This window comes from Peromyscus leucopus, chromosome 3 (genome assembly GCF_004664715.2).
Source record: "Peromyscus leucopus breed LL Stock chromosome 3, UCI_PerLeu_2.1, whole genome shotgun sequence".
Lineage (NCBI taxonomy): Eukaryota > Metazoa > Chordata > Mammalia > Rodentia > Cricetidae > Peromyscus > Peromyscus leucopus.
The window spans coordinates 138,651,547-138,665,906 of NC_051065.1; the positions used below are offsets into that span (position 1 = coordinate 138,651,547).

Genomic DNA, 14,360 nt, shown 5'->3' on the forward strand with positions numbered 1-14,360 from the left:
ACTCAGGTTACCAGCTTTTGCTTAGTAAGTCTCTTTACCTACTCAGCAAATTTGCCGGCCCCGCTCTTTCATTCTTTCTAATTCTTTAAGAATTTATCCCAGTGAAAAAGGTGAGATAAGGCTGCCGCTTGACCATTGCTATTTGTGGTGCTGGGCTTCAAACCCAGCACCCGGCATACTAGACAATTGTCCTACCATGGCTGCCTGGCCCTTTCTTTCCTATTTTTTTTTTCTCTTTCTTTTCTTCTTTTATTTTCAAAATAGAATCTCCTGTGGCTTGGGCTGGGCTCAAACTCACCGCAAAGCTAAGGATGACCTTGAACTCCTTAGCCTCCTGGTTCTGCCTTGACAGTGCTCGAGCCACAGGTGTGTGCCACACATCTGGCCTCTCCTGTTATTTCTTTAAAGCCAACAATAATTAGAATCAGACATTTTAAATCCATATAGGCCAAAAGAAGCTGGGAAATTTGTGGAGGGGGGTGAGGGGGAACAACAGAGCATAAGGATTGATCTCACCAGAAATGAAAGCATAGTCTGCATTCAGATATAAACAGTGTGGCCCTGGGTACAGGAGAGACTGCAGCGAAAATAAAACAAAGAAGGACAGAGAAAGGGAGGGGGAAATAATAAGAGGGCAGGGGGTGTGACTCGGCGGGAGAGCACTTGCCTAGCATGCACAAGGCTCTGGGTTGGATCCCTAGCTCCTGGGGGTCATGGGGAGGACACAAGATAATCAGTTTATCGTTAGTTAAGTGTCAAGGCATTAGTGAGGGTTGTCATCTTTCTCATGGTCAGTATCCCTGTCAAAGAATACAGTTCCCCTTTTCACCAGTCCGGGTCACCTGTTAGAGACCCCACCCTGGAATGAGAATTCCGCATCTTCCCACCACCTTCTCATCCCTGAAGTACCAGTAGTAAATGTGACCTGTTTGAGTTCTGGAGTTTGTTTCCTTAATTATTCCTAATATACCGGACTTCCCTGGCTCTCCTCACAGAACAGGAGAGCTATGGTGATCGAGTCCGATTGCATCAGATATACAGTCATGTGTTGCTGATCACAGGGCAACTTCTGACCAATGCGTTGTGACTGTGTGACCACCACAGAGCCGACTACAGAGGGTGGAGCCAGCCGCACATCCAGGAGTCAGGGTAGATAGAGGCTGCAGCTCCCAGCAATCTGAACAGCTTGTCCTGGATCGCATACTTTAAGTGATTGTAACAATAATATTTGTATATCCAAACATCTAAGCCCAGAAAAGAAAAAATATTGTATAAAATCGCTTGCACTGTGTATAAAATATTGAGTGACCATATTGTAGAAAAAATACAAAATGGAAGCAGATTGTGGCAGTTTCTGCTTTTAATGTGAGTACTGAGAGGCAGACAGGAGACCAAGTTTAAGTTTGAGGGTCACCCGGCTGTCTCAAAACAAACAAACACAAATATAAAACGCTGTCACTGTATAGGACCCTTACCAAGACCAGAACATGCATGTCTGGGAGTTGCCCTGGGGTAATCAATGAGCAAGGAACAGGCAATGAATGTGGAGACCCCTGATACACATAGGACAGTTGGACTGAATGTCATTTTTTTTTTAACAATTTCTTTCTTAAATAATAAATTAATTTCTACAATATACTGTTTTTTAATAAATTAATTTTTTTTTTACTTTTTACTTCTCCCCCCCTCACCCCCCACGTAACCCAGGCTGACCGCAGACTCACCGTGCAGCCCAAAATGACTTGGAGCCCCCCTCTCACATGCTAGGATCACTGGCATGCGCTGCTATGCCTGCCTTTTTTCTTTTCTTTTTTTTACCTTTTCTAACTTTTGAAATAACATCTAGCTTAGAAAACATTGTACAGATATTTAAAAGTATTTTCTTTATGTGCTTTACCTGTGAGGTCATTTTTGGTTGTGGCTTGGTTGTTGTTTTGTTTCATTTTGGGATAGTCTCATACAGGCCACTCTGGCCTCTTGCTTTGTAGCTGAAGATGACCTTGAATTTCTGGTCCTCCTGCCTCGGCCTCAGCCTCCTGAGTGCCAGGATTACAGGCATGCACCAGAAAGCTGGGAATCACAACTACTGCCTGCTCATGCTAGGCAAGCACTCTACCTACATCCCCAGCCTCTCTATTTTAATTTATTTACTTTAAAAAAAAATTGGAACTGGAGAGATGGCTCAGTGGTTAAGAGCACTGACTGCTTTTCCAGAGGACTCAGGTTCAATTCCAAGCACCCACACTGTCTGTAATTCCAGTTCCAGGGGACCCGACACCCATGGCAAAACACCAATGCACATAAAAAAAAAAAAAAAAAAAAAAAAAAAAAAAAAAAACCACTTTAAAAAATATTTTTTTGTTGTTTTTCAAAGTCAAGTTCCAAACACATGCATTAGCCTCCACAGGCTCAAGTTCATCATTATCTGAGCCAGGTGTGGTGGTGTACATCTGCAATAAGATAAGTGCGTGGGAGGCTGAGGAAGGAAGATTGCTTCAAGCTGTAGGTCAGCTACTCTGTAAGTTCAAGGCCAGCCTAAGATCCACTGAATTTTAGTATGCTTGCCTATCACACGCAAAGCTCTGGCTTCTATCCATGCACCAAAAAGCATAATTGATATGACATCTTTTGCCTCTACCTTTTATCCAGTCTTCCTGGAAGGTGGTCAGGGGCAGTGACATGCCTAGAACTGTTGTCTCCTATGATGACAATAATGAATTCTGAAGGACAACCTGGAGACTCTTTTACAGTTAACTTTTCCGTATATCTAAGTAGGAGTATACCCTAAAATGATCATAGAAAGCATACACTAGAAACTTAACAGTAATAAGTGCACAAGCCAGTAACAGTTATGTATCATTATCAAGTATTGCACATAACGGTATGGCAGGGCATGTGCCTGCACTCTTGGCTGTTTATTCCAGTAGCCCTACGAATGTGAATAATACACAGTGCTATGATATTAGAACAGCTCCGACATCAACATGCAGTACTTTATCTGCTCCATTCTTGTCCTCTGGGACCACTGTCAGCAGCAACATACCCCAATAACTTGGCTCAAACTAATACTGGTTAAAGAGTAAAGAGTAGGTTTTCATGCGCTAGTAGAGTTCTTTTGTGTGTACACGTGTGTCCTGTGTGCATGCCCATGTGGAGGCCAGAGGTCATCACTGGTATCTTTTATTGCCGTCCATCTCAATGAGCCCGGAGCTCACTCTGTTAGCAAGAATGAATGTCACTGTGATCCAAGTATCTACTTTTCCCTGTCCACTCACCAGCTCCGGTATTAAAAATGTGCACTGCCAAAGCTGGCTTTTAAAACAGGTTCTGGGAATCCAAACTCAGGTCCTCACGCCTGTGCAGCCAGCATTCAGTCCACCAAGCAACACCCTCCCTGCCAAACCCTAGATGTCTGTGGATTTCTATTTAGTTGTTCCAGAGCCTGAGTTTAAGGCCTCCCTTTACCCGAAAGGTCAGGGTGGGTGCAGTAGCACACACCTACGGACCTACCTAGTCAGGAGATTAAAGTCAGAGATCCACTGAGCTCAGGAGTTCAAAGCCAGCAAGACTTCATCTAGGAGGTGGGGGTGGGGGGCAAAAGTTTTTCTTAAATTATTTTTTATTTTTGGCCTGGACCTCATACAGATCCACCTGCCTCTGGCTCGTGAGTACTAGGATTAAAGATGTGCACCACTATGCCCAATGGAGTATTATTCAATGACCACTTTTGTTTGTACCCTTGTTTGTATGTTTGAGGGTCACGTGCAGCCCAGGCTGACCTCAAACTCTCTATGGAGGCAAGGCTGGCCTTGAACTCCAAATCCCCCAGCCTCCACCTACCAAGTGCTCAGATTACAGGTGTGCTCCACCATGCCAAGCTCAAACTTCGAAACCAGTTTGCATAGTCATTTGCTGCCTGAATCTTATCTATAACGTCCCATCGGGGGAACATCCAGTGCTTGATTCACACTCAGGATGGAGACCTGTTTCCTGAGACTAGATAGTCCTTACGCATAAAGTTCCTCCCTGTGTTGACATTTTTTTTTTCCTTATGGAGTGCCCACTCTGATTAGGTGGGTCCTTTGAAAGGCAGAAGTGACCAGTGCACCTCTAACAGAGTCAATGAATACAGCCTAGAGATCAGCTCAAGCAGGTTGGTTTATGATGGGGGTCATAGAGTTTAGTGAGCTGCGAGAGTTAAGGGGTTTGTCTGGTCAGTCCAGAATAGGGTAGCTAAAAACCTAAAAACACAGTACACTGGTTTAGAACTGTGGGGAGGCCAGGGCTGGGCATCTGGCTAAGACAGGCTGAAGGAGAGAGACATCAGGGGAAATTTTTTTAAAGGAAAGAAAAGGAGAGGGAAGAAAAGGAAAAAAGGTATGTGTTAGACTTCACTAACACAGAGAAAGACTGATGTGGGGCTACCTTTTAATTATTATAAACATTTAAAAGCTTCACTGCAAAGAGAAACATAGTTGGATCCTGATTAAAAAGGGTCATCACTTGTATTAGACCTGTGCTACCAAGGAAATTGTCCTAAATCTTAACATACTCTTTCCAATGAGTTTTCAGACCCAGAAATCAAAGAGACTTTAGATACCCTCTCTCATCCTCAAGCAAAAACACTGGAAAACAGTTTGTTGGGTTTTGCTTTTTTTTTTTTTTTTCTTTAAGGTAAAAAAAAAAAAAAAAAAGAAAGAAAGAAAAGAAAAACAAAATGACACCGACTGCCTTGATGGTGATGGATTTTGACACTTTAACCCCTGGAATAACACCCTCTTTGCTCTATATAGAGTCTATAGACACACCTTGTATTTGGTTTATTTCCTTGATGGGGAAGTATTCATTTCCAGGATACCTACCCGCTCCCACCCTCCCCAGATCTACCTTTCCAAGGCAGGGGAAGGTGCATCCTCCTCGGGCTCCAGCCTGTGCCCTCCTAGTACCTCTGGCCAGCAGCCTGTGGGCCCGCGCTCCCTGGACATCCGTGAATGTTTGATGCTACATCTCTACCCCAGCCGATCTTCCCGCCTGCACAGTGTCAACGGCACTTGGGTGTGTGTGGGGGGGGTGACTTTTGGAACAGAAAGCTCCACCCATCCTGCTCCCTACCGCCTTCAACCAAACCAGCTAAAACACCCCACCTCAGGCTGCCCAAGTAATTCTCATCACATGATCTACGGTACTGTAATTTTTTTTCAAACAAGAAAACAAGCAACCAAAAAAAAAAAAAAAAATTCAAACTGCACGCGCCGGCCAATGGGGAATCAGGGGAAGGTGGGCGGGGGAAGAGCGGCGGGCTGGGCGGGGACCCGCGGACCTGGGGACCGAAAGATTCGTAAAACGCAGCGAGCGCACGGTTTGGGGTTTTTTTCTTCCAAAACTAAGTTAAGAGCGAGGCTCCGCCTGCAGCTGCAGCCTCTCAGATCCACCTTAAATCTTCAGTGGACTCGGTGCAGGGATCAGTGGGCGCAGCCAATGCCAATCAAGTTTACAACCACCAGCTCGGGACGGGGTGGGGGGCGGGGGGGGTGAGAAGTGGAGGGGGGGAGAGGTCTTCAACTTCTTCCTACACATGCACACATGACACACGCATACTGGCAAACACACGTACGCACGCACATGCACACGCACACAAAGGGAAGGAGGGGGCGAAAGGCCGGCGCTCGGCAACCAGGGAACATGGTTTGCAAACGCTTCTATCGAAGCATACTGGCCACGGCCTGGACGCTCCGGGACGCGGGAAGCGCGGCCAGATCCGAGCGCCATGATGGTGGCTGCGGTTCGCAGCCCGTGTTCTGGAGGGGGAGTTGCAAATGATGCAATCCCCCGGCCGGCGCCCGAACCGCGCTCTCTTCTCCCGGCCTTTCTCTTAACGTTCCTTTTAGAGGTGCGTCGAAGTTTCGCGCCCAAAACATGGATAAGGATTTTATTTTTATCTTTTTTTTTTTAATTATTGTTAAGATTTTCTATTTTCTAGTTCCTGCCTCTGCCCTGAGTCCCCAAGCATGACAAGTCTGGGACTTGGATGGAGGCCCGAGGGACTTGAGACTTAAGTTTACGTGGAAATAAGTGCACTTTCGGTTCTCCTAGATCCGTCTGTGGCCGACCCCACCCTTTTCCAACCCCACGCGAGTAAAATCAGGGAGGCGACCCCATAGATTTCTAAGCAGCCTCCTGGGCCCCTCTCCCCCGCAGTGTCGTTTGCAAGATTTTTTTGCCTTATTTTTTTAGCCAGGAAGGAGGGGGTGGCAGGCATAGGGTGTGGCTCAGGTGGAAGATGGCAAATGAAAAAGAATCCGCACTTTGAAAAACAGATCAGGGATCCTAAATGAACTTCTAAACAAAACACCTTTTAGTCCAAAGCGCTAGAAGAGCAATCGTGTCTCCTGGAGATGGGGGTGCAATGGCGAAGGCAGCGTTGCCTGGCGCCTAGGAAAGGTCGTTCGGTGCGGGCAGGGCGGTGGGCACACAGTGGCCTGAAAGGCCGACTACCTGCTCCCTCCCACTTATGAATGTCCATGGCCCCCAATGTAACCTATCATGCCCCCCCACACCCACACACACAAATCCACACTTCCCCCAGTTCTTCCCTGCCCGGGTATGCGGCTCTGGACAGCCAAGGATGCAATGGTGGGGGACACTTTGCAATGCAGGGGCGATCCCCGAAAGTGGCAGTGGCTTTCCACAGTTTGGTGCGCTTCGGTGACCGTCCCTTAGCCGCTGGCGAGCCGGGAAGGCTTTCGAAATGCGCGGGGCTGCGGATCATTGGAGCCCTGCGGTAGGGGTGGGAGCGGGTGCTGCCCTGGAGGGTCCACGAACTCGGGGAAATTGGTCCCTTCGGGCAAGTCCCCCAGGGCTCTGGGGGCGGCGGGGTGTCCTCTGGAGAGGATCGCAGGCCTTCCAAAGCGATTTTCTTCGTCCGGAAGATCGATGGTGAGGGAGGAAGATTTCTGAAAAGTAGCCCTGCCGGGCTGCGCGGACAGAGGCGCGGCCGCTTTCTGCGGCCTGCGGGCGCCCGGGGCGCGGGAACTGCGCGCAGCGATCCTAGCAGTGCGGGACTTGCAAGAAGCCGACTACATTTAGAGACTTTTGGTCCAGAGGCGCCAGCCAGCAGGACTACGGAGTTGCCACAGCGACCAGGCGGGATCGGGGCTGCGGGACAGTTCGGGAGACTGGCGCGGTAGTGGGGTAGCGGGTGGCTGACGCCGCCGGCGGCCGCAAACCCGCAAAGGGACGTTCGCGGCGGGCGCAGGAGTCCAGGTCCTGGGGAGAAGGACCATTTGAACCATCAGATTGTATGTGGAGGCTTGACACAGACGTTCGGAGGATGGAGAACACAGTGACTTGGGCGGGGGTGGGGTGGGGGGTGCGTTCCTGTGGACTTGCCTGGCGCAGAGAGCATCAACATCTTCCCGGCCCAGCATTCCTAAAATGCAGTCTCTTAAAATACACATTTAAAAAAGAAAGAAAAAGAAAGTTTTACGGAAGGAAAATGAGGTCCGTGCAGCAATAGAGAGGTGTGTTTTCCCATTTTGAATTGATTTCTGACTCTTGGACCTCCTGCAAGTCACCCTTTATATATGTTTTAAACAGAACCACAAAAACACCTTTAGTCTTTAATTAAAATAATACCTACTTGAAGGACGTGGCCCAGCGACCAAAAGACCTGCTTTCCCATCCAGCACAGGAAGAAAAACCAACTCTTACCTTATTTTTAAAAAAGGAAGAAAAAGAAAAAAAAATCTTGACTCAGAAATGCTAGAATTACCTTTATAATCGCTTTTGGGTGTGGTGATGTAAATGGTAGTATTTCAGTGAATGGTTTAACCCGAATTTAGATTTTTCACAATTTACCCATAAATTCTCTTATAATTTAGTTTTACACTTTAACAACATTTTAAAAATTAGAGTGTGATGATTCAAGAATTATTTTTGATTAACCTGGCTTTAAAATGCCCAGTCTTTATATTTTTAAGTAAAAAATATACACCTTTGCTGAGCAGATATGAAGACACAAGACTCTCAGTTTTAATATTTGAACTATTTTTTTTGGGTGTGTGAACTATAATATGAATACTCAGAAATTGAGGAATTTGTGTATAACCAATTTCATTTAACCAACTAGTGTTGACTAAACATCAGTTTCTTAAGGACTTGTGTGTCTGAATATTGTGGGCAAGATTGGTGGGTTGGGGGTCTGGACATTGATTTCAGCACTCACACCACTTCAAAAGTGTAAATAGAGAATCTAGAGGAGTCGTTCTATCACTTTCATTTTCAATACTGCAGATGTGTGATCAGACAACACTTACGTAAGGGACCCCCCCTTTTGGTTCTCACACACTCATATCCTAGAAAACATAAATATTTTAACTAAATGGGGACTGCTGACAGTCTTACATGAGAATGTGGCTTTTCCTCTTTCCACTTAAGCTTTGTCTACCCAGAGAGGACTAAGACAAAAAAGGCCACTGCTTAGTACATTCGGACCCCCACACACACCAAAAAAAAAAAAAAAAAAAAAAAAAAAAAAAAAAAATCGTGTGACTGAAATGTAGGCCTAAATTTTCTAGATGTCTGCCACTTCCCATTGTACTTCTGTGATTATCAGGGGCATACCAGGCTGAATACCTCAAGCTCAGTAAAGCACATGATAGTTGCACTCAGTGAATAGCTACGGAAGTTATCTTTATTGATTGCTTGATGTGTAACAATAATTGGCATCTTTTTCACACATTACAAAAATTATACTTGGCTCAGTATGCAACCTTTTGAGCATAGCCATATTATTTAACAAAAGGGGGGGGGCTAGTCTACCCAATACAGCATTTACAAATGCACAAACATGCCACTTTGGCTTGTATATTGTCTAGATTAAAAAAAAAAATCTCTTTTTAACATAAATAAGTTAGTATAATTTTCAGTGTCTTTACAGAGTTATATACACAGGCACACTTCAAAGGTTTTCTCATACACAGGCAATGAAGAAACACTGTTTAAAGATGTGGTATCCATTTCACTTATTCTACAAGTGTGCTTTTCCTAAAAGCACATTCCTTTTTTTCCTTTAAAAACAGCACTTTCCTTGGGGCAAATTAACAAGCAGGATGAGAAACTTTGAACTAAAAATTATTTCATTATTTGTGTAAAGTTACAGACTTCTAAAAATATCCAGGGATTTAGGGCTCTTTTCACTGTCTACACAGCTCAAACGAGAAGAAAACGAAGACATTTTCTCAACAAATCTGATGTGAAATGATCAATTCTAAGAGTTCAGAATTTCCTGTCATGCATCCCAGATTTTTGCCCAGTATTACCTGGAGTGATTACTGCTAAATAATTAACTGGTAAATTCCAATTTTAAGGGAGAAGAAAAACAAAAAGTAGTTTTTGTTTTTTTTTTTAAGCCATTTGTTGCTACATAACAGAATCTTCAGAACTCCCAAATGAGAATAAGTTTCATGTAAAAATAAATAGCAACTATATGTAGCAATTATTCAAATTTTGATTATTTTAAAATAAAGGATCAGTTCTTACTGAAAGGGACACTACATCTTTAAAGAAAGCAATTTAAACCCTTCCCCCACCCAAGTTGCTTCTCTTCATGCAAGTCAAATATTTTTCTCCTTGCTACAAATTGAAGCAAGTTCTTCACACACCCCCCACCGATGCCGATTCCTCAGCCCCACCCTCCCCTCCCATCCCTAATGTTTATGTGCTACATAGTAAAGATAAAAACTATATACACAGGTAGTACAATGAAGCAAATAAGGAAAAACCTAATTGCGCAATGCTACATCCAAGGCTTTTAGAGGCAGATGGTTTAAGAGTGCCTAAAATGTTTAGTGTTATTATGTTGTTGCTTTCTCAGTGCTTATACAGGATGTCCATTCCATGGAGTCAGCGATATGTATTTAAATCGTTTCATGTATATCTTCCTTGCTTCATAAAGCAGTGATGTATCAAATAAACAAGGAAATATTCTTAATTCTGCAAGAGAAACAAAAGAATTAGGGAGAAAACACTAGAGTAACATTGCCAAAGTACAGGAATTATTTTGTTACTATCTTAGTTGACAAATACTTCAGTCATGGGGGATAAACACAGGCACTCGAGACCTGATGACTGCAATCATCTCTAATGCTGTCTTCACTGGATTTTTGTTCTGCTCTGTGTGGTGTCAAGAGTCAGGGTTCTTAACAAGTGGGCAATTTTGTGCAGCCCTCCCATGCCCCAGGGGACATTTGGAAATGTGTAGGGACATTCTGACTGTCACAACTTCGGGAAGAGGATTGCTACTGGCATCTGGTGGGAGAGGCCAGAGATAATGCCAAACATTCTAAAATGTACAGGACAGCCTCCCACAACAAAGAATAATTCGGCTCAAAATGTCAACAGTACAGAGGTTGAGAAACTCACTCTAAAGAATCTGGGTCAAAGAGAGTGAGAAAGAAAAGAAATTCAGGAACCATAACACTTCAGAGTAGCATAATTTCTTGAACTTGAAAAATACCTGGAAATGAAATTTCGAAAGACCCCCCCAGAGGCAGGGAGGTCTAAGAATGGTTTTAAAATTGCAATTTATTTATATGCAGAATATCTGCATGAATGCTTGTGACTGAGCCTTAGGGCTGCTTAGTCGGCTCTAAGCTGCTACTAGCAAATGCCCCTTGATTAGAATGGGCCAGGTAAAAATCTAGGAGGCTCATCTGAAGAGCTAGGCCACAAGTCACACAAGCCAACTAAAGCTACAGGTGTGATGGCTATTTAGAAAGAACTTCCATCCAATGTTTCCACATTATCGAGGGTATCGTATGGAAAGTGGTTCTAATGTTCCATTTTCTATCAGCTCTGAAAAAACGCTAGGTCTGTAGGAGAAAGTATATTATGGACAAACACAACAAACCAGAACCCTACTTTATCTCTATATTCCTTAATTTATTTTTAAATTTCTATAAATGAGGACCTGAAAAGTTAACAATAAACTGTTAAGATCTCTTTATATGCTGGGTTATGAGTGGGCTTTGGAAATAGAGACCACAGTCTTCGTTTATAAGGAGCTTAGAAACTATTAATATATGTAGTCAGGTCATTATGAATAGTCAATCTATGTAAATTTGGGGCTGGGCTACTCTAATTAGGTAATCAGGGTGATGAGATTTTGATACATGGAAAAACCCACACTTGTGCTGGCCCTACTGGTCCTAACATCTACAATCCATTTCCCTCAAACATCCAAACCATCCTGTTTCAGCACAATTAGCACACACAGCTGATGTGTTGGGGGATTGCTTCCTCTGGCTGTTCATTTAACTTCTGCTTTGTAACCCCAGGGCTAAAATCAGAAAATCTGTGGGAGCAATAGTACTTCTGAACTTTCCACTCTAGCCTTTTTTTTTTTTTTTTTTTTTTTTTTTTTTTTAAATAAGAAGTTCCCTTCTCTCTCTCTCCAACACCAGGATACAGGAAAAGTGACAGCTTATAAAAATGATTTGAAAATGCAGGGCACGGTAGCCCTATTCACACTCCTATCCAAGTGTGAACTATGAGTGCCTCACGTTTCTCCTAAAAACTTAAATGTAATTGTGTATCTGCCACTTATCCATTAGTCAAAATAGGTTCTATTAGCTCAAAATGAACCTATGGGAAATGGATTTTCATGAAGTGAGACTGGGGGTGCCTCAGTCCTTGTTTAGATGGGGAAGAAAATTGTCACTCTCGGCCTAAGTTTTGGTGGGAATCCTTGGTGAGAAGTCCTTGACTCGGAAAACATCTTAGGACACAAACACTTTGTATTACGGTCCCCCACCAAGTGACTGCAGCCTTCCCCACTGGTAATTTTTTTGACCCAGGAAAATAAGTCTCCCTGGCAGGCAACTAATCTGCCAGCAGACCTGGGGTCTGCAGGCGCCCCCGGGGAGCGCAGCCCAGCTGGGGTGTCAGCTTTGTGCTCTTCCTCATTAACCCACCGGAGAGCGGTTTACGTCTGGTGTCTTCGGAGGCCGGGCTTCTTGGGCGTCTGCTCCACAGAGCCGGCGTTCAGGGAACCGTCTGAAACATTTTCTTCTGTTCTGTTGGTCCTTTTGTTTTGCGAAGAAGAATCTAGGAGGGGGGCAAGGGGAAATTTTTAAAAGAACACACACAAACCATCTTTATTAGCGAGAACAATGGCTGACAGAAGTTGGCCCAAGAGTCAAGGGATGAAAAACCCACCACCTCCACCCACGACCCCTGGACCCGTCATCCCCGGTAGCCTCTAAGGACAAAAAATGAGGTTGTTTCCACTAACAGAAGGCGTATTCTACACCCCACATCGTTCTCTCTCGCCCCAGCCAAGGAGGAGGCAGTTGGTAAACATCCCAACTTTTGTCACATACCTACAGCTGGCTAGCGGGGAGGAACTGCGATGTGTTAGGCTGGGGAAGTTATCAGATCTTACTATCTCCGGCTTCTGACTTCAAAATCATAAACAGGCTAGGCAGTCGGCTAAGGGGCATTTCAAACCTAAGCTTCGCACAAGCTCGACCTCCCAGAGCTAAAGCAGAACATACTGGAAAAGCCAACTGAAGAGGGTCGAGCAGAGAGGCGCTAGAGACAGACATTTTACGTTTTTCAAAGGGTCATTACCGTCTGCGGCAGGTCGCTTCCTCATCCCTGGGCACTGCTCCGCTAACCCCGCTGGACTGTCTGACGGGTTAGGCATTTGGTCCGCCAAATGCCGGTCCTCAGAGTTTGCCTGAGACGCAATTAGAGGCAGCGCCTGGCGGCTCCCGTTGATATCCTGGCTCTCCTGCGCCGGCACCTTGCAGGCGCCCTTGGGGGGGCGCGGGGGTCTGTAGTAGAACTCCGGCAAGCTGCCCTTCTCCACCTCCTGCCACTCGTATCTGCCCTCCAGGGGCTTGTGATTCTGAAAGTCGAAATTCCACTTGCGCTGACTCGCTTCTTCCATATCTCGGCAGTGCTTCTCCAAGTCCCGGGTTAGCTCTTCGTGATTGACCGGGCCGAAGAGGTTTCTGCAGGCGGAGGGCTTGGGGTGCTCCGCTTGTCTAGCGTCCATCCTCTCCAGGCTCGGGCTCCCGTTAGATACTCGTACGTTTGACATCTTCCTCCCCGGGCGGGTGTGGACCACCGCCTCCGCTCGCGCTCTCCGAAAAAAATAATAATAATAGTAAAACGAAATAAACAACAAAGCCGAACAAAAGCGAAACGCCCCGGTCGCAGCGCGAACCCCTCTTTGAAGTTCTGCGACTGCACCCGAGGAGTCAAGTGGAGCGGAGTCGGGCGAGCGACCGCTCGAGCCGCAGGAGCGCGCAGGTCTGGGGGAGAGAGCGCAGGGACGCCCCGGCCGCGCAGCTCGAGGCTCAGTGATCAAGTGTACTGGAGGGCGGGGAAGGGAGGGGAGGAGGCAAGAGGAGGTGGCGAACAGTCGGAGTGTAGGCTGGGGCGAGCCCGTGGGTCGCGCGAACGCAGCCCCTCTCCAAACCTTGCCGCCGCGCGAGTCCCGGAGCCGCGAGTGAGTAGGGACAAGGGACGAAGGGGAGAAAAACACCCCGAAAGCAGGAGCCCCCCCGCCTTTTTTAGTTGCCCAATATGGCGGTGGAAGGGAGGCTGACGAAGAAGAAGATGATTGACACTGCAAGTCTATTTAAACAGAGGAGGAGCTCCATTGGTTGCGGCGCCGGTTGCCGCTCCGCCCCGGCTGGCGAGCGCGCTCTTAAGGTGGCCCCGGGCGCGGCGCCGCCGCCTCTCCGCGTTCCCGTGCGCGCCGCCTCCCCGTAGCGCTGCCAGGACATTGGCTGGTCGCGTGACTGCTCAGAGGTGTACGACTGCCAACAAACCTGCTCTGGCTGGCCCCGGAGAAATTAAAAATAAGACAAACAAACTAGCCAAACGGCTGGAGAGCTGGGGAGGGGCCTGCGCGGCGGCCAGGCGGGGACCTGGAGAGCTAGGTCCGGGAGCTGCAAAGCTGCGCTGGCAGGCGCGCCACCGCTCCCGACTGCGACCTCCAGGTCTTCGCCCAGAAAAACACAGGGCCTGGGCCAGTGGGCTCCAAGGTCGCTGGGGTTCATTAGGGGCCCCGGTGGCTGGTTCAGCCCGCCTGCATTCGCTGAGGTGGGAATGCGGGAGGGTGTGCGGGAGACCGGAGAAACCTTGGCTCAGCGCCTGGGACCACCCCCCACCCCCCTTGGCAGGGTGCCTTAGCTGGGGTGCAAGAATCGGCCGCTTAGTCTGACCCCAGAAGTCTCTGCTATGCTCGGACAAGCCCGGGGCTTCGGGAAGGAGTCAGGACTGGCGGCTCCTGAGTTATCAGGGTGTTTCTGAATCCAAGCATTGCCTCCACAGGGATCTCGTGATTG

At 46.7% G+C, this 14,360-nt stretch overlaps 1 protein-coding gene and 1 long non-coding RNA gene across 5 annotated transcripts in view; both read right to left on the reverse strand.

The window, feature by feature from the left end:
- Nucleotides 1-5,091, reverse strand: part of LOC114710366 — a 30,046-nt gene extending 24,955 nt beyond the window's left edge. For 2 of the 4 annotated variants that reach the window (XR_005091161.1, XR_003737046.2), the window contains exon 1: nucleotides 4,888-5,091. This is a non-coding gene — a long non-coding RNA (uncharacterized LOC114710366). The remainder of the gene's footprint in view (nucleotides 1-4,887) is intronic. The other 2 variants (XR_005091160.1, XR_003737047.2) reach the window with 2 other exon arrangements.
- Nucleotides 5,092-8,670: 3,579 nt separating this feature from the next.
- Cdkn1b (cyclin dependent kinase inhibitor 1B) lies at nucleotides 8,671-13,635 on the reverse strand. Its single transcript, XM_028894462.2, has 3 exons — nucleotides 12,631-13,635; nucleotides 11,973-12,105; nucleotides 8,671-9,993 (listed from the first exon to the last, which is right to left on the reverse strand). The coding sequence occupies exons 1-2, from the start codon at nucleotides 13,103-13,105 to the stop codon at nucleotides 11,984-11,986; spliced, it is 597 nt and encodes a 198-aa protein (XP_028750295.1). The 5' UTR covers nucleotides 13,106-13,635; the 3' UTR covers nucleotides 8,671-9,993; nucleotides 11,973-11,983.
- Between the last annotated feature and the right edge of the window lie 725 nt (nucleotides 13,636-14,360).